General features: G+C 38.9%; 1 protein-coding gene across 22 annotated transcripts in view; it reads left to right on the forward strand.

Annotated features, from left to right (window-relative positions):
- Nucleotides 1-20,788, forward strand: part of DMD (dystrophin) — a 984,302-nt gene that overhangs the window by 455,979 nt on the left and 507,535 nt on the right. For 13 of the 22 annotated variants that reach the window (XM_083438913.1, XM_083438919.1, XM_083438923.1 and 10 more), the window contains 4 exons: nucleotides 3,019-3,189; nucleotides 8,576-8,755; nucleotides 12,105-12,233; nucleotides 15,241-15,411. In XM_083438913.1, coding sequence (XP_083295039.1) covers nucleotides 3,019-3,189; nucleotides 8,576-8,755; nucleotides 12,105-12,233; nucleotides 15,241-15,411 — 651 coding nt within the window. Of the gene's footprint in view, nucleotides 1-3,018; nucleotides 3,190-8,575; nucleotides 8,756-12,104; nucleotides 12,234-15,240; nucleotides 15,412-19,874; nucleotides 19,948-20,788 lie in introns of those variants that run through there. The other 9 variants (XM_083438924.1, XM_083438921.1, XM_083438916.1 and 6 more) reach the window with 2 other exon arrangements.

Below are 20,788 nucleotides of genomic sequence, written 5' to 3' on the forward strand. Positions count from 1 at the left end.
TCAGTGCTAAAGTCTGCCTCTCAACTGTAAAGCGAAATCTATCTCTTCCATTTTGTTGTATTTTGTTTTGTTTATTTTATTTTCCTCTCTTAAATTGATTTTATTTGTCTTTCCTTTCTCAGTGAGAAAAAGATTCTATTAACTGTCTATTCAGAGTGGCCCAATTATATATTGAAATAATGTAACTAAACAATATCATTTCTAAGTGTAGAATTAGATATATGGAGGACTGGCCTTCATATTCAGGATGATGGTTTTCAAGAGAACTTGCAAATACTTGATACTTTCTATTAAAAAATAAGTAAATGCAGGTTTTGCTCCTACAGTCAAGAAAACAGAATAGGAAAATGCAAAATTAATTAGCACATGCCAATGTGAAATATGCCATTTTAAATGAGGATTTTAATGTGCCAGTGAAAAGAGTTTTATGGATAGGACAACAAGTGAAAATGAGTAGAGTATGTGTGTAACCTTTGGTTTGCAAAGGAGAAAGTTATTAGAGGGGTGAAGACAGTGTAAGGAGGCATAGGAAGAGGGAATGGTGTGTATTTTCACTGCTGCCTCATTTATAAAGCTGCTTAATCCTTCCCACTCTGTTAGGTTTTTAGTCTAAAAACAATCACCCTGAAATGCTTTTTCACCTGTGGAAGATGCAGGGAAGATACGGAGAACCTGTGTATGTTTTCCCTTAGGTGAAAAAGCATCCTGGACAGGGTCATTTCAACCTGATAAATGACTTCAGAAGAAAGCAGCCTTTTACCATTAGCCCTTCCTCCAACCAAACTAATTCTGCTTTAAATAAATAAATCAATCATGTAATGTGTACTTTGATTCAACTGTTGTGAGATGAAATGGTAAACGGAGTTAACTGTGTAAAAAAGAAAGACCTTAAGATGGCAGTATTTCCTACATTTCTTTTATAACATGTAAATCGAAAATGGGGAAATAAAGTGATATTACCCATTATAGTGTACATCCAACCACAATTTTTCTGAAACTCTCCTAGTTGAAATAAGGGGTGGGGAGCAGCTATATATATGCTGCACCTGTCATTATTTCTCTAAACTCAACGAAGCACCACTCGTATATAGTTTTGTATGCTCTTAACTATTTCAAAATTTACATTTCTAGAAATAAACAGTCCCATTAGAATTCAAAGGTCCCTTTGTCCCAAAAGCAAAACAACCAAGATGGACTGTGGCTGCAGTCTTATATACTGAATGAAGCACTGAGCTCCATTGAATCCAGCAAACTTACTTCTGAGTGAAATATGCAAGAGGTTGCATTGCTAGTACTATGCAAAAGACACCAGATTTCCCCCTCGAATAGTGTGGAAATGTTAAACCAACTATCAACAGCTGTTTTGCATTAACTGTGCATATATGAAAAAGAAAGGGGGAATAAGCTCACTAGTAGTTAAACACATACTGAAAGTTGCATCAAAAGTATTTACATAGTGCACTTCTCCATATCATAAGCGTAAGGCATGGATCAGAAATTCCCAAGGGTGCTAACAACAAGCTACTGAGGCTAAAGGGGAGGCAATTATTTATTTGTCTTTTTGCATTGCTTTAATCTGTTAAATGCAGAGGGCTCTTTTGAACCTATCTCAATCACTTTACCCTCCAAAAAGGGAGATTTGCAACTGTGTGGTAGTTACTAAGTACTTCTAGGAGCAAGGAGGGACTTTTGAGAAGGGGCCTAACCACAACCACCTTCTGAATGGTCAGGAGTACCTGACTCCCTGGACCCACATGGTAACTTCCTTCAGGATAGTTTTTATTAGGTGTGATGGGTAACGGTCAAAAGAGCAGGTGTTGGGCCTGTGATATGAACCTGTCATTCAGTTTATATGGGTGGAAGCTTCTTTGAATGGAATGAAAATGGAACTAAGCCATTGTCTCATGTCCAAAGTCTGTTTCGGGTGGCCTAATCCAGCCCGCCGGTCAATTTAATCTGGCTCCTGTGGCAGTATATGTCCTGGGGTAAAATCCTAAAAGCTCAACAACTTCAATCCTAAAAAAAAGCCCAGCAACTTTGGTCAGCCCTCATGCATGTTCACTTCATCAAATCTGGCCCTCTTTGAAAAAAGTTTGGGTGCTCCTGACAATGAAGTATGAAGTTAAACTAAAAGAGAATCCAGGTGGGTATGATAATACTGAAGTAGTAACTGCATAGCAAAAAAATGGTCATTTTCATTATAATTTCTGATAACAAATTGTGTTTGAAGAGTTGCTCCTTTGATTGCTTCTCTTCAGCATTGATTCATCATTCTTGGTGTCTGCTGCAAGATAAGCTCTTCCTTATGCTGGAGCTGGAGCATCATCCATCAGTTGCTTCAGACAACTGGTTATTACTAGGTTTCTGTTGCTCTATGTATTTTTTTTATACTGTTCTTAAGTCTGTATTTTTGCACATCACTTAGAGATGTTAAATATTGTGGTTTAAAATTCCTTTAAAGAAAATAAGAATAAAATGAATAAGACAGGAGTTCTAGGTCGAGCTGGATGAAAACAACTTTTATTGAATCAATAAATTCTGAAGGTTGGCATTAAAAGGACATAAAACATGACTGCAGTGTACTTAAATATGCATAAAGAGCACCAAGTTAAAGCATACTTTTAATCTTCATTTTGTTTCTTTTATTGAAGCTAACTTTGCAAATTATAATTAATCTAGCCATTCTGTTTTTGTTTCAGTGTGAAGTAGTTGGTTTGCTATTAAGTAGAATGCTGATCTAGTACTGACAAAAGAATGTAGTCTAAAGTGTAATGAGAAAGGCTAACATTCTGAGGTGTATTCTTGTCATATGTTTGCTATAAAAAAGATTTAGCATTTCTGGGAACTGTAGATGTGAAACAGAGGATAGATGACCTCTACAATCATGGGGACTTGATGGTGAAATCTTTTGACCAGGAGAAAAACTACTGCCAGAAATATGAGCATCCGTCTCAGTAGCACTTAAGGTAGTGAAGCATTTAGAGGTTTGGCTCTTCATTCCCCCTCCCCCTTCTGCAGGTGACTGAAAAAAAGCAAGAGCTAGAGAAATGTTTGAAATTATCTCGGAAACTGAGAAAGGAAATGAATGCTCTGACAGAATGGCTGGCAGTGACAGATTCAGAACTGACAAAGAGATCAGCAGTAGAAGGCATGCCTATCAATTTAGATGCTGAAGTCGCCTGGAGCAAGGTAATAATATATATTTTCTTTCCTTGTAAACTCACATATGTTTGTCTGGAGTTATCTCGCTGTCACAGCAATACTTCTGCACCCCAAAAAAGTTGTAAACAATATGATATATACTGGTGATACACTGAGACAAAAGAAGTTGGTGTCCAAAATTTAACATATTAACCTTATAGTAGGATGCATCAGGTACCACATCATACTCATAAAAGAAAGGAGGAGAGGAATAATTCAAAAGAAAAATAACCCCACATACCCTTTTCTATAACTTTTTGAAAGATTCCATTTTTTCCAGGCTTCAAAGGAGAACTTAGTACAGTGTTAGTGTATTAGCACCTTCTAAATGTTGAGACATTAAAAGACTGCAAAGCACTGTTGTCATTTTATGCTAGTTTCTTCATTAACATTTTAAACAGGCCATCTAATTTTTGCCTTAATTTCAAAGATCAGTTTTATTGTAAAGAACTGATGCTAGAAAAATAATTAGGATGTGTTTTATTTTTAATTAGCTACTAATTTTTAACAAAAGGAATATATGACACTTTTCCCCCTTGAGGAGGGTCACTGTTCATGTAGTCATTGTTCTTCCTGGATCTGCCTGCAAGAGTAGTAGTCTATATTCCTACCCCTTCCTCACTTTAATTCCTCTTATAAACTTGTAGCTGTATCAACTCTGAGAAGTAATTATAAGTTACTGCAACAAAGAACTGAACAGTGTTAGTTCAGTATAATCACACAGAGCAACGAAAGTAATATAGGCTTTTCGCAATAGAGGCTACAATTCAGTCTCTGTCCATTTAGAGCCATTTTGTGGTTCCCTGGTCATTTGTTTCTACCTCCAAGCTGTGCAATACTTGTCAGGGTTTTGCTGCCACAAAACCGGAGCTTTTAGTGAAGTTCTGTCCCTGTAACATTTGGACAGACTTGTCCCTGTCTTTTTCCATGTCCCAGCAAGCTGTAGCCAAAAATTTGGCATAGTGGCATGAGACATTGATAATATAGGTACAGCCCAGTAAATATTTGTTGCTTTCAACAGCTTTTGCAGTTTTCCAGAAATTATCACTATGATTGCATTCACTGTTTCAGAGAACAATTTCAGATTCTCAAGGAATGGGAACAAGCTTGACAGTCACTGAACATGTTTTTTTCCAAAAGAAATCAAAGTAATTCTTTGTTAATCATGAACGATACTTCTACCACACTTCACATGCCATCCCATACGCATTTGTATACATATAAAAGCTAACCTTTGTATACTGATTAGATATGTCTACCACAGCTGCAGTTAACATAGGAATGCCTTCCTTTAATTGAATTCCTTTAATAATTAAACACTGACTTTGGTACTCCAGAAGTTCTATAATTAGTGTGCGAGGTTTGCTGATTAGAGCAGTTACGCAGTAGAGTGATTTTGTTATTTCTCACCCTCGCAACCAAAAGGTAGTGCCTATATTACTAAGAAAATCAAGAAGGAAAGGAAAACTTCATTAAAATTTCACACACAGGAGAAATGTGATAATTTGCTATAAAGTACCTGCTAGCCTACCAAAGTACTGTCCGCTCTTTTGCATTTTCATGAGTGGAGCTGATAATTTAGTGATTATAGCAGAAAGCTAATGGCAAGAGAATGTTCCCTTACATCCAAGTTAACAAAGCCAGCGGAATTGAATCAGCTAAATCAGACACCCTTAACTTCGTCAGAGTAGGCTTTGCTAAGGCCAGAAAAGTGGGCCTTCCTAAGCTCGATAAACTGAGCTGAATACTCCTGCCTTTAACTGAAGAGAGAAACTTCAGGAAATTGGGTTTGAGTGATAAGGAAAAGACCCCATTAAACCAAAATGTTAGTGACAGAGGGCTGCCTTATTATATGAATCAGGAAGGTAGCATAGAGTATCCTGCCCTAACCTCTAAAAAAACCTCAAACCTCTAGACTGAAGAGTTTCAGGAAGGATCTTAACCCTCTCCCAGGATAGGGTTGTCACTCTTTAAACCACTTGGCATGGTACATTTCTCCCAGTGCTCATGTTTCTCCCAGTGCTCATGTGTTCATGTTGTAACTTCTTTCCCCAGTTCTTCTCTTCCCTGCTCTTCTCTTGGGGTCACTTTGAAAGACTGTGTTTCATATTGTGTTGATGAGCTAGAGAATACTTGACCAGCATAAACAATTTGTTCTAGGCTCTTGGGGCTCATATTTCAGTTAAAGAAATATTGGCCCATTCTCAAATTTAGAATAGCAGATGGTACTCTCCAGAAAACCTCTATGCCATTTGCTCCTGTTACCATATTTGAACTGAAAGTGCATTACTGTTACATTCTAGCTCACATTATAAAATAGTAACAAATATCATGTGCAATCATAATACTGAATTGTGTGTTGAGTTATGCTAGAAACGCAATTGGTAGTGTTGTCTTCTTTCAATGACACGAATAAAATAAATTAGAAATTGCCATCTTTCATTACTGTTACGGAAAACAGTATAGATGCTTCAAGTTAATAACTGCATGATCCTTTGGCAAGAAGGACATAGTAGCAATTTATATAATGATCCTAAACGATCCTATCTGTGATTATTAAGATATATAGTCACCATCTTTTACAAGGCTTATGTGAGTATTAAGCAGTGTGAAGTTATGTACTCTGTTCATCATCAACTCTGAATGATGAAAGTAACTGCAATGACTGATACAATTTTATCTTTTGCATCATTTTATTCAGATTTCCAGTGTGCTTGCTGAAAGCACAAACACTGCTTAATTTACCAGCTGCCAGTACTGATAGAGACATCTAGTCCCTGTTGTTGGAAATTGTTTTTTCTTTTGAAGTTTTACCATGGTTCAACAGTGTCCTCCTGTTTAAGAGTGTGAATATTTCATCAGTGCTTTGAAAAGAAGTAATAAAGAAATCTAGAATTAGACTAGAATGTGCAGAGTACACTAAGTACATTTATACTGAGAAGTGGAACAGGAAATAACACATACTTGTTAGGACTTACTAGGCTCTCTCTTTCACTTCTGTAACAGTTCCTTCTGCCAAACAGAAATCTAAACTGCTACTTAAACTTGGGTGTATGTGGAAAAAATACATGGAAACCCAACATGAGGGATTGCTGCAGGAAAAAAATACCAATAAACTTGTGTGCGCACGCATGCATGCAGTTGTTCATGGATCCCATGCTGGATTGTGATCAGTGTATATGTAGATATATGATAGTAGTATAAAACAAAATGCAATTCTGGGTAGTGCAATGCAGTGGGGGGTTTTTTTAATCAAATGTATATTCTAGTCTACTTCCAATGAATTCAGCATGGGTTACATAATTAACCTATTATTTCCTATGAGGTAGACTAGGGTAATTGCCAAAGACCACCCAATAAGCTTTATGGCTGCATGGGACTAACTCAAACTCTCTGTTCAAATCCTACCCTCTAACTCATGGATAGGCAAACTAAGGCCCGGGGGCCGGATTCAGCCCAATTGCCTTCTAAATCAAGCCCATGGACGGTCTGGGAATCAGTGTGTTTTTACATGAGTAGAATGTGTCCTTTTATTTAAAATGCATCTCTGGGTTATTTATGGGGCATAGGAATTTGTTCATTCCCGCCCCCCAAAAATATAGTCCTGCCTCCCACAAGGTCTGAGGGACAGTGGACCGGCCCCCTGCTGAAAAAGTTTGTTGACCCCTGCTCTAACTGTTATGCTACATTTGTTCTGTGCACAAACTGCCATGTTGTGAGAGTCTGCAACTTCCTGCTTCAAAATACAGATTTACCGGTACCTAGCTGCTAATGATTGGATTATTCCAGACTGAATTATTTCCTGGGTATGTTCTTCTATAGTTCAAAAAAAAAAGAGTCTACAGATGTACACAATATGTTATTAGTTTCAGTCTGCTTTTCTTCCAAGTCGTGGACATGAATTTTATATCAAACAGAGTCAAGTAAACACACCCAGAGCTTAACTTTGTTGAAACTCCAGGGACCAGTGAGCAAATTCACAGACACCTAAGAGCTTTGGGGAAAATAAGTTGTATAGACCCTGAGCTTGTCTGACCAAGCTCAACAGATCTTCCCAACTCAAACAGGGATAGGCATTTATTACAATTGCTGTTAGCTTTCTCCCTAATCCATGGATTTTCCCAACTATAAAATGGGTTATGTTTGGGGAGTTGTTTAGGGGGGTTGTTTTTGTTGGCTGGATTGCTGGCTTGAAGTATTTGATTATTATTTTTAAAGCAGGATTTAATCCCATATTAAATCGGCTGAGACAATTGGATGTCTACTTAACACTAATAAATAACTCTTTTTTTAAAAAAATCACATTGTGAAGAGCTTATCAATGCACTTTTCAACATAGATATACACATATGCTTAAGAGATATGTCACTGATACATTTCAAATGGAGCCTGGCAACTTAGCAAGGAAAAATATCAATACTGTGAACACTTGAAGAAAAAGCAATGGTATGCCACAACATTATTTAGATGGAGATTGCTTCTTCTTTGGCTTGTCTTCCGGTACTACTTCAGTGAGGCCTGGGGTTTCTTGCTTTATTTCATCCTCCCTCCTGCCTGCCCAGCATTTCTCTTTTCTTGCTTCAGCTGAGGCCCTTGTAGCTGTTGTTGCTTTTCCCTCTGCACGAAGTGATAAAACAGGATTCTATGACTGAGTAGAAGAGAGAGAGGAGGTAGAAAAGAGAATGAAGTCAGGCAAAGAACATTAGCTAGCTGATGCAGCAGCAAAAGGCATGGACATAGCCAGGGAGGGGGCATCCCCTAAATCAAGTAAATAAATAAAAATACTTACCAATCGCTGACCAATCGCACCGCAGATAGCTTGGTTATCCCCCCCCCAACATTGATCCTGCCCCCCCCCCAAATCCTGGTACACCCATGGCAATAGGAGATAAGGCCAACAAGCAGCAGCTTGCGTCCTCCTCCTAAAGTCACAGGAATGTGTATGTTTTTGCAAAGAACTCATAGTGCTCTTTTTCCTTGGGTAAACATCATTGGTAAAGGGAAGGTTCCTACCCATCCTAAAGTATGAGGTGATCCAAAGTGCATAAAGCATGGCACACAGGTATTATGTGAGTTATTGTTTTTGTTTGTTACTATGTTATGTCTTTTTGTAGTTTTATATTGTAAATTGCCCTGTGATCCTTGGATGAAGGCCGGTATAGAAATTTAATAAATAATAACAATATTGATCAAAAGTAATAAGTTACATATTTATTTCACTTTCAATTTATTATGCATGTCTATATTGAAATATACTAGACCTTTTCCTCTCTGCTTCTAACAATGTTAATATGCAACATATGAGTGTTGGTTCATAATATGTTCTTCCTAACTCTTCTTCCTTATTTAATCATTATGCACATGCTTTTCATAGGCAACCCAGCTAGAAATTGAAAAACGCCAGCTTCAGTTGAAGAACATTACTGATTTGGGAGAAGGGTTGAAGACAGTGCTTAAAGGGAAGGAAAGCATAGTGAACGATAAACTCAGCCTTCTGAGTAGTAACTGGATTGCAGTAACGTCTCGAGCTGAAGAGTGGTTTAACTTGTTGCTGGTAAGAAATACATATTGTTACTTTCTGTTTCCAGAAATAGCACTACATAGCTTGTTTGGGAAGCAAGAAGAGCAATGGAGATTTAGGATGTCTTTGGAATATCTATTTTATTTACACATATATGTAGGTGGAGCATAATGGAAGTAAACAAATTCCTTTATCAGGCAGCAAAATGGCTAATCCTCCATAACATCATAACAGCTTTTTTACAGTCCAGCTATATTCCCAACATTCTACCTTCCTATCCACATTCAAACTGCAATTACTTCTAGCTGGGTATCTATCCTTCCGCTCAAAAATCTGATGGTTGATAAGAGATTACCAGTAATTAAATGACATTATCGGTTTTTTGTCACCACCCATTAGTTTACCAGGAAAAAGCATACAGTGCTAACGCTGATCAAGACAACCATGCAAAATAAGAAAGGCATTTGTTTTCTGTCGTCTATAAACATTGTTACAACTGAACTATGCATGTATAGTATATATCATTTTTTTAAAAAAAAAATTATTGTAAATGCTATGTTTGTATACACACAGAGAAGTTAGGCTTTAGGCCCTGTTACTTCACCCTTCATAAAATGTAGCTGTTACTGCCATTAGCAGAGGTGGCCACACGATGAATCATATCATGCAAGAATTCTCTGCAGATTGAGTTTCACTCATGCCTGGAAATAACTGGAATTGTGAGTTTGCAGGGGCATGCTAAAACTTAGTATGCACAGAATAACAGTTTTTACTTGTAATTGCAGCAGCTGACACTATTACTGCGAGCCATTAGTGCCCAGAAGGTTAAAGATACAGCAACTTGCCTAAGCCCACTCAGTAAATTCATGGCTGAGCTGGGATTTGAACTTTCCTGTTCATTTTTTTAAAATCACTACCATTATGGCCAAAATTTTGTTGGCTCTTTGAAATACCAGCTTTGATAGACCTATTGCTGACTGAGTCCCATATATCTGTCTTATCACAATTTGTAAAATGCGACTGTAAACAATTTGGGGGGAAAGGTGGTAATTGTGCCAGTTAAATAATACAACAATGCAATGTTTGGAAATTGCTGCTATCGCTATAACAGCAGTTCAATAATATGGCCAACTTCATTTAGCATATGTTCAGTCTACTTGACAGCAGATGTTTGCTCCTTATAGCTGCATCATTCTGTTTCAACTGTAATAACAATCATATTACAGACAAAGATAAAAGGTTTTGATAATGTTCTGTTATGATTCCAAAAGGTGTGTTTCTCATGCATTATTTATAAACATGATGAAGCCTGCACATTATGCACATTGGCTGTCTCAATCTGAAAATAAAATCTGAAAGTAAAATATTGATTTTAAAAAAATCAATGTGGCTATATATTTGTCTCATTTCCACCACTAGAATAAAGGAGATAAATAAGAAAAGCTGTATTTTCTTGTAACCACCAACAGGCATTTTTCTCTTACATCAGTTCTAAAACGTCAGTTCCAGAAGAGTAACAACATTGGCCATACTCTGAAACAGAGCTGTCTTTCCCATAGAGCTTAGTGGCGCGTTGCGCCACAGTGCTGCCCTCTCAGGGACGCCCCAGCAAGTGGGAGAGCTGTGCGGCTTTGCCGGCGGCCTCCCCTTTCCCTGCATGCCCTGGTGTGCAGATTGCCTCCCAAGCCTCCTGTGCATGGCGGGAGCGCAGGAGGGGAGTCCGGAAGGCATGTGGGAATGGTTTTGACGGGGAAGCTGGAGCCTCTCCCAGCAGCTCCCTGTCAAAGCTCTCCACCAGTGGCTTCCCAGCGGGCAGAAGGGAACTCCAAAGCATTGCAAAGATTCTCCTTCTCCTCACCCAGGAGCAGAATGAGCTGCTTTGGCTGCTGCCACTGCGACTCAGTCCATGCTCTTTTCTGGAGACCAAGCTGAACTCTGACGGAAAGAATTATTTCATGGGATCTGCCCAAGGCGTTTGGCTCCACCCCCCTCCCCCAAGCTGTGCCTAAGTGCACTTTATTTCTCCCTTTAAGTAGCATTGCGAAATGCAGCGGGCTGCACACACACACACCGTACGCTGCATGTGTGGTTGTGGGCGAGGACAATCTGCTGCTGTCCCACTGCACCCACCCACCCACTCACTTCAAGGGGGTCAGAGAATCCTGCATGGGCGGGAGGAGGGACGCTATTTCTGCCCTGGCTCAGCTTCCCGACCGCCACCCTCCTCTCCTCTCTGTCGGTGGGTTAAATGCCCTCTCCTTCCTGCTTTCCTCTGTCCCACTTTCTCTCTCTCTTTTTATCCAGTAAAGGAAGGGGTAGTTTCCCCCCACCCCCAGCTCTTACCTCTCCTTCCCTGTAGTGAAATCTTGTGGAATTCCCAAGTTCAGGTCAACAACTCTGGGGAATCTTTCCTAAAAAAGGTCAACAACTTTGGGGTCCCCCCTTAAAAAGGTCATCAACTCCGGGAAACGGGGGTGTGGGGTGTGGCAGGCACCGGAGGGATCTTTGCACCACGGCGCCGGATATGCTTAAGACGGCCCTGCTCTGAAAATGCTTAAGGCTAGGAATGATTTCTAAATGGGCTACTCCTACTGGCATGCCAGGATCTGCTGTGCGGCTGCCCTCATATGATGAACCACTGTGCTTTAGGTAGCAGCCTTTGCCAGATGAGCCTTATTTGAGCAACACAGTCTTCCCGAGCTGTGGCATAGGTCTCATTCACACTTCCACTTGTGCTGTGCCTAGAAAGCATGAGTCCAAGTGGTTTTCTCCTTGCCATGTTCCTTTCCCAGAGAAAACCTGCTCTTCAGTGCTAAATCAGACAAATGTCAATCGGGGGGAGGGGGGGGGACGGACCCAATTGCTGTTTGTTCTGATTGAGAGTGGTTTTTCCTAGGGGAAAACAGCAGGACAAGATAAACCCATGCTGTATTTTATCTTTTTCTTCAGTCTTGGCAATAGCAGTTATCAGAACAAACAAATTTTCTATCTCTTGGTATCATTTTATTCAATTCATCAGTTGTCTGTTCTGATATTGTTACTGTTTTTGATATGAGCATACAGTGCACACACATACACACACACTATAGAATGATTCTTTCTTATATGGGAACCAGTGGTTGATTTTTTAATATGTTTTTAAAGTAATTCAGAGAATTACTTTAGGTGCTTTGTGGACACCAAAATAATTTTTAAAGCTGCCTAAAACATTATCAAATATTGCTTTTGGAACACCTTTCACTTTGCCATACAAGTTGAGAATCTAAAGTCCCCCTGTGCTCATGGAAGCTGGTTTACAGCTCTGTGAACCTGGGCAATTCTCTTTTCTTTTTGTCTCAGCTACTAATTACTTAATAATATGTTCTATTCCCTTTATATGCAGGCATATCAGAGACACATGGAGAATTTTGATCAGAATGTTGCTAACATCACCACCTGGATGTATCGGACGGAAATACTATTGGATGAATCTGAAACACAAAAACCTCAGCAAAGGGAAGAAATTCTTAAGGTAACAAATACAATTTTCTGAAAAAAAATTATTATAAAAATCTAATAGTGTGCATCCCCAGGGTTTTTGCCCTACAGGTTTCAAATAATATTTTTAGATAAAAGCAAAACACATTTTCTCTTAACAAAGGCACTGTCTAACAGCTTTTAAATTGCTTAATAGAGCATAGTGAAGGTAAGTGTATTCAGTACAAAAGCCAAATAAGTTATTGGCTTGAGGATTTCATGGTGAGTAGAACACTTATTGTTAGGCCTGTATCTCTTGAATACCATTTGTATCTGTTTAAAAATGAAATACCAGCCTTCTTTTATCAGTTTGCTCCTTTTATCAAATATCTATTCTTCTGAGGATTGTTGTTTGTTATATATTCATGTCACTTCAAAGCTCTCTGAGCAGTGATTTCATTTGACAACATTGTATTTCAGTTTGATATTATCTTTGTGGAAGTGGTTCATCATTTGAAGAGGGATTTTTCAAAGCGTATTATAGGATGGCTTAAATGTATGTGTAACTTCTGTTGCAAAAATATAATCATACAAATTATGCAGTGCTTCATATAAATTAATATCATACTTGGTAATAAATCAGGTTTATAACCACCTGATCGAAGTATGATGTGTGTGTGGGGGGGGGGGATATATATTTCCAAACTTCAATCTCTTCAAAGTCTTGCTCACTTTCACAACTTCTGGATCTTCTTTCTAAGATTCCTGGCCTGAGTCTTCATAGCTCGTCAAGAATTGTGCTCCACTACTTGTATACGAAATATTATTCCTAACCCCTTTCCCCTCCAGCTTTCTTTACCCTGATTGGTGTAGCTCCATTTGCTGCCTCCTTCAGAATTCTGAAATAAGAAAAGATCCAAGAGAGAAATCTCAATGTCCCATGCTCCCCTGCCTTTATGAAGTAGGAACATCCTGGTCTTCAATATCTAGTGCTGGCTATAATAAATGGATTAGATCTTACTGATCATGGTTTCAAGCTTTCTGCTTCCATACTGATGCAATAATGGACAAGAGGAGCAGGGGAAATTCAACCTGCATTCCTGTAATGTCAGAATTGGACTTGATTCTCAGCCTAGAGACTCCTAATATGTTAACACCACTGCTCTTGGTAAAGCCATAACCACTGCTCTTGGTAAAGTGTTCTGGAAACTGGGTTTTCATTCACTCCCTTGTAAAAACAAGATGCTTTCCTATCTTCTGTTGCACCAAACAGCACCAAGTATTAATAGAATAGAAATTCAGTTATTCTCTCTAAGGAAATTATGGATGCATTATTTCTCCAAGCAGTTTTGTGTTGTAAAGAGGATATTTAGTATGGAAAAGACATAGAAATTAGAAGCATTTTAGAAAGTAAGTAATTAGACCTATCATTGTTTAAATTATACATATGCTTGTTCCAGATGGTATGGACTAAGTGCCCAGGTTAGTCTTTCTTTTTTAAAAAAATGTTTCCTAAAATTCCAGTGGCAGATCCTCTGAAGAGTGGGTATCAGATGGATTAAATACACTCCTTTTTTTAGCAGGATGAACTCAGTTGGAATAGCCTAAGCAGTTCAAAGTATAATCAAAGTATATTTCACAAAAAGTTTGATTTCAAAAAAGTTTGAATTGAGAATTTGTTAGGGATGACGGCTTGCAGGCCAAGCAATTGGCCAAGCAAGTAAAACAGCTTAGTTTGCTGAAACTAAGGTACCAAGCCAGATTCATCAGTTTTATAGAGCCAGATGAGGCTCTCTTGGCTTATTGTGATCATTATTGGGCTGAAAGTATAGTATCACTCCAGCCATCTGCAGTGTTAGACTTGCAGCATAGATTTAACTGAAGCCACTAGTTCTTATTACTTGCAGTAACCAGAGTTTTACAGGACTTTCTGCAAGAGTCCCCCATTTGAGACTCTGATACAAATGTATGGTCATTTTCTCTTGAGCATATGTAGATATCTTTTACATTGAACCTACATTGTGTGTGTGCATATAATATATAGATAGATAGATGATAGATAGATGCACACACACACACACACACCAGAACAACACTGAAATATTTTTTTCTGTAAGTTCATGATAGCATGGAATATGATGTGATGGAAAACTGTTTTAAGAGCACTGGAAGTGGAGTACAGGGATGTACTAACATATTTTTTAAATACCTTAAGGAAACTGTTCTGTAGAATACCTTCTGGTTCCTATGCATACCATTAACACGTAAGCTTTCTATAGCTTTGTTTCTTAATGTACAAAACACATAACATCTCAGTAATCCTATAACAGACCATATTATATTGAGGGTCAGAGATAGTGGCCTGTCACAGAGCTGAAATTTGCAAGAAGAAAGCATGAAATCTTTCTGCATATGTATTCTAATGGTGATCTTGGTTATCTGAGTGCTGGTTCATAATGATCCAAATGGCTATATTATCATAGTTATCCACAATTCAAGAAGAAGGTATCATCAGTCTTAGAGGAACCTCAAAGTATGCACAAGTACAAAAAACCTGGAGGTGTTAAACATTTTGGAGGAGGCAAGAAACAGTCCAGTGAACACTGAGCATGCCGACTTGACTGTTGGTGGGGGCAGAGAAAGCTTTGTGGGAGGGGGAATGAAATTGGAGTACCCTGAACAGGAGCACTACAGTGTGAGTATCTGCTATTAAATGGGGTCAAAAAAGGCTCTTGCTATTCTGAAAATAAACATATTTGTGTTATTCAGGGAATCAGCTGAGGAAAAAAATAAGTTATTCAGGATGTTTTTCCTATGCCTTTGATTAAATGCATATTCATCTTCTGTTTCACTGTTTCTGTCAGCCTGAAAATATATATGAAAAGCTAGGCATGGACTGTTCAGAGCTACACAACTGTATGCTTAGTCACAAGCATTTATCTAACGTTTGCTTTATGGTTTTGCTCCATATTCCTTTGCACACTCTCTCTTTCTCTTTTCCCTCCCTTCCTTCCTGCATTTATTACTAACTTCAAGCCCTGTCTCTTACTCATGGACTGTAGCGCTTAAAGACTGAGCTGAATGATATGCGTCCAAAGGTGGACTCTGTGCGTGACCAGGCAGTAGACTTGATGACAAACCGTGGAGATCACTGCAGGAAAGTAATAGAGCCTAAACTGGCAGAGCTCAACCAGCGATTTGCAGCCCTATCAGAAAGAATTAAAAGTGAAAAGGTAGGAGGACATGCTCCTTGCTGAGCTACTTGTATATGCTAAAGAGGGCTTCGCAAAGTGGGTATGGTTGGGGTTTTTTGAGGGCAAGTTTTACAAAGCAGAAGCTAGCAAGGGCAAAGGAGTGAAATCCGGAATTTAAAAACTGAAACATTGGAAGAGCCTTTGTGTGAGTGTGTATGTAAAATAAACTGTACCTTCCAGAAGCAAAGTTCCCGTTGTTATTATTATTATTATTGCTTTCGCTAGCCACAAAAATTTCCTGCCGAGAAAAAAAAGAAAGAAATGATGCTTGTTGTTGTTATCACTAAAAAGCATGCTGTCATACCAAAATGGAGGACATGTAAAACTAGCATGCGGCTTTTCTATCTAGCATGTTGTCTTAAAGCAAATTCACATTGGTGCTTCCGGTGCAAGAATCTGTTCACAAGTTTCATTCTGATATGTTTGCAACTCAATAAGATCAACACAGTGAGAATGAGTCAAAAGCAAATCATTTTCACCAATTTTGTTTGTCTTTATGGTTGCTGAGCTGTATCAGTGGAAGAGTTGGAGAGAGCTTAAAATAAGTGTGGTAAATATTTGGTACTTTTTCTTTTAACTTTCCTAAAGCCAGATTTTCTAAGACCAGTTCGCTAAATCATTAGGCAGTTCTGGATAACAAGGGGTTTTTTAGCCCAACTGGGCAACTTATAGCACAATCGTATGCATGCTTATCCTTAAGTAACTCCCATTGTGCTCAGTCAGATTTACTCCCATGTAAATATGTATAGGAATGCAGCCTTAAGATCTAGTTTGCTTGGAGGCAGCCAGGAGAGCAGGTTGAAAATGGGCAAAGCTGCTTAGACCTGAACCCACCAATATTTGTACTTGAAAAAGGGTGACAGGAAGGGGCTAAACCACTGACATTTAGAAAAGAAGTGACAACTTCAGGAAGCCTGAGAGAGCTGAAGTAAGTCTGCCTTTTGAGCCATACCCGAAAACAAAAACAAAACTTGACATACGGAATTATGAAACTGCTGCATACTGAGTCAGACTATTGTTTTGTCTAGCCCAGTATTATATATTCTGGCATGTAGTGGCTCTCTTTCAGAGCCTTTTCCACCCAACTAGGCTTTTAACAGGAGGTCAAGGGCCACTTGCATGCAACCACAGCATCTACAGCTCCAAAAGCTGGTAATACAGCTACAGCAGAAGTTGGGAAATTTTGCCTTATCAAAGTTGTCCACATATACACTTTCCCCAACATGAATTGTGCCTAGCTCAGCACCAGTGAACTGTTTCTTGAAACTTCCAATCCCAGTGCCCACCTAATAAATGTGAAAAGTAGACTTAGGTGAGATAAGGTACTTGAAGTTGTGAAACTTGTACAGAATCTAAAAGCCATTGCGCAAAATGTACTATACACAAATTTATGCAAGATTCTGTTGAGGTAAAAATGGTTCAGGGTTCACTAATAAAATTAGAGGGCATTTATATAAATTTTTGTTTTTTTAAAAAATAGGGAAAGAAATGAAGGTTCATATTGCATACAAGCATATTGTAAAGCAGGGATTGAGAAGTAGTGATTCTCCAGATATTGTTGGAATACGATTTCTGTTATTCCCAATCATTGGTAATGTTGGCTAGGACTTGAAGTACAATGAAATCTGGAGGGTGACTGTTTCCCCATCCCTGTTCTAAGGAAACACATAATTATGGGAATTGCCCCACTATCCTATTGATTATAAGTTCCACGTAATCACAGACAAGCATTGGGAATCTGGAGCTGGTTTCAATCTACTCAGTCAGCAACTGGCAGTTTTTATGCTTTTCATGCATGAGTGCTTAGCACTGAAAATTGGAAGCTTCAGTGTTAATACAGAACACAATTCATATATTTTGGCAAAAGCTAAAGTTTTGCTTAGTATATTAAGCTGTCATAACTATGCTCTCTCCTCACTAACCACAAACTATAGCCAAGGTTTAGTTGTGGCTTAGCTTAGCTTGGCACAGAAGTAAAAGTGACTAGGAAGGTGGTGTCTGCATGGCCCAGGTAAGTCAGGGATAGGCAGCTTGATCTGGCTAGTGGGCCAGATCCTTATTCCACACATCCACCATGGCCCAACTTTGATAGTTGGTCTGGATCAACCACCTGTAAATAATTTGACATCATAATCATCACAGATGCAGCAACTTGTTTTGAATGTGTGCTTTCAGCACCAATTAGTGATTAGCACCTTCAGAGAGGCTCCTTGTAACCACTGATCAGCAGATAGCACTTTGTCTGGTGCTTTGAATACAAACTGCTTACTCTGGAAAAAATAAACATGCTCTATTTTTAAGCAGAGCATTCCCCCCCCCCTCCAGAGAAAGTGGTTTGGATTCAAAGCACTGTGCTAGGGGGTGCTGCGGAAAGCCATAGTTTGTCATGTGCAAACAAACCTGTTTTGCAGCGCAAACACACCTGGCACAGAAACAATATATTCTTCCTTCCTGATCAGTTGTACCTGTGTAATACACAACTTTGTTGCATTAAAATGTTACATTTCACACAGAACATTACATTTACATTTCAATATGTATGCCCTGAAAATATGTATAAAGAAGCCCTCCATTTGTAGTTTGCTGAAAATATTTGTTTTGTTAATGAACAACCTGTTTGTCACACCACACTACCTATTCTGGTTTGTGTCCGGCGCAAAGATTAACAAAATACAGGTCAGCCTACTAAGCTTCCTCTCTTCATAAATGGTCAACATGGTGTTATGAGTTTGCAGGGGGCGGGGGAGTAGAGGGTATACTGAGACCCTTCTAACCCCTGGATCCAGCAAGTGTTAAAATATAGGCAAGGCTGGCTTCCTGATGAGGTGCCCACAGTTATTTAGAAGGTCAGTGCCAGAGTTGAGGGCAGAGAGTTTGCAGTGATGTGAGCTAGAAGCGAATGGAGTAAGATGGAGAGAGTCAGAATGATGTTTGATTTCTCTTTGAATTCTAAGCTGCAGCCAGGGAAGAAGCAAAGCCTTCTTGAGGTGTTAATTTTGTGAATCCCTCCACTGTAGGCTCAGGATGTGTGTTTGTGTGTGTGTAAATAAATCATATATCAAAAAGACAGCAGTGTCTCTGCTTTGCCTCTTTCCGAAGGAAACATGAACCCTGGGTAAGTGCTTGAGACCCATGAAATATTGTACCACTCAGAGCTTGAGGAGGCATGCAACAATGTTATTGTTCTCTGGGTTTAAATAAAGTACTAAAGCTGTAATGACATCATCAAAAATGACCTTACCATTAGGTAAGATGAAGTGGCTGCCTTAGGTAGCAAATTATGGGTGCTATTAAAGAGTGGTTTATTTGTATAATGTTGCTACTTGAACTTTCTGCCTCAGGTACCAATTGTCTGTGTTCAGTCTTGAAGATCCAACACTCCTATTTGTTTCTTTCAGTTAATCTTAGCCATGCCTTGATTTAATGTTGACTAGTTTGCCCTCAGACACATTTTCTTATGGAAATTGAAATAAAACACTGGGTAGAATGTATTTATCAAGAAATGGGTTACTGCTGAGAGGATTTTTATTTGTGATACATTAGTCTTTTAAATATGACCAAGATTTTAACCTTATTGTAATTGAGACCATTTTCTTTTAATCACACTTATTTAGGGATCTTTAAGATTATAGAAGCCAAAAGATGAGGAATTAATAGCATTTTTAGAAAGCAACAGGCTTGGCTAAAATATTTGTATATTTTTTAAAAAGTCAGGTAAAAATTGTCAAGGAAAGGCAAGTAGGAATATTTTTTTAAGAAACACCAGGGAACAGGAAAATGGAAATGCATGGCTAGTGGTTTTGTGTTTCTGTTAAAAACACTGTGGGCCCATGAATAAATCACCTTTTACAATGTGCTTACCAAGACAGGATACATGAATTAACTGTGTATGTGGTGCTATGTGAAAGGTTAAGTTTAGAATACTACGTATCCTCTGTGACTGGCAGGTTGCAGTTAGTTGAGAAAATCTGGGTTCTTTTTATTTTTGTGTTAGACAATTGTAATATTTCGCTTCTCACTGGCTTCTTGGATAGAAATCATTGGTCACTCCTTGAATGGGAAAAGTGGTCTGATAATGAATTCTGTGCCACATAAAATCTGATTGGTTGAATGAATGGTAGGCTGGCTGGAACATAAAAATGCCACTTCTACCACTGTCCGAGAATGGGCCAGAAGAGGAAGAAGCTGGAGGAGAAGACTGAGGTGTGAAGGCTGGTGGTGAGGCAGGTTGAGGCTAAGGAAAATCTGGAAGTATAATCTGCCTCAAAAAAAGGCCAAATCACTGGTTTAAGCCAAAGGCTGGCAGAGTCTCCATCAAACTGTGGAGGCTGTGAGCAGTGAGGAGAGATCAGTAAGGAGCTTCTGGAGCTGACCCCTCCCGCAGCCCTTTTTCTTCCACCGTACAGGACTGCTGGGAGAGGGACCAGTCTGACTGGCACAGGTGGGGTCTCTACTTGACTCCCTCTCATCCCTCTCACACAGGGCCTTGCAGAGACAGGCAGAGGCCCAGGCCAGGTAGATAATGTGCCCCCCTTTTTTTACCCTGGGGATAACTGAAGTCTTATAAATATGTAAGTATTGTGAATATGCTGACCGAAGCCCCCTTTGGAATCGGAGGCCTAGGCCAAGTGGCCCATATGGTCTCCCCTCTGTCTGGGCCTGCTCTCACATAAAGAAAGTAGAATCTGATTTGTGTCTATTGGAACTTCCTAGCTCCCTGAGGATTTGGTAGGTGGGTTCTGTGAGGGATATTATTATTATTATTATTATTATTATTATTATTATTATTATTATTGCAAGAAGATCCTTTAATAAACCTGTGGTATTAAGCAGCAATCCTAACCCCACTTACCTGGGAGCAAATGCCATTGAATTCAATGGGACTTGCTTCTCGGTAGACCTGGTTATGTGAGGTCTTGGTATTCTTTCTTACTCCATAGCGGGAAATATGTTCTAGTGGAAGCAAAGTTAAGTCCAAGGTATGCTAATGTTTTTTTGTCCAAAATAGTCATAAAAATCTCCCTCCGTTTATTTCAGCTGAACAAAGTTCTCTTCCTGACAAACTTCTGTGCCAGCTCTGCCTTTTGTGGCTAAGATTTTCAAAATACAATTTTGTAAATTTATGTTCTACCATCCTTCATGCCAAAATACGAATAATATGCATTATTTTTTATATGAATAACCAGAAATTTACAAAAATGGGAACACCTGAAAACCCGTCTTAATTCACACAGAATGCAATGCTGCTCTTATCTACTGTTTTATACTCAATAGCATTTGCTCAAGGGCTTATATATATTTATCGTGTCAATTTTTATACCCCATAATCAAATCAATATACCTATGCAGTGTATAA

The sequence above is a fragment of the Podarcis tiliguerta genome (genome assembly GCF_965153285.1).
Source record: "Podarcis tiliguerta genome assembly, chromosome: 4".
Classification (NCBI taxonomy): domain Eukaryota; kingdom Metazoa; phylum Chordata; class Lepidosauria; order Squamata; family Lacertidae; genus Podarcis; species Podarcis tiliguerta.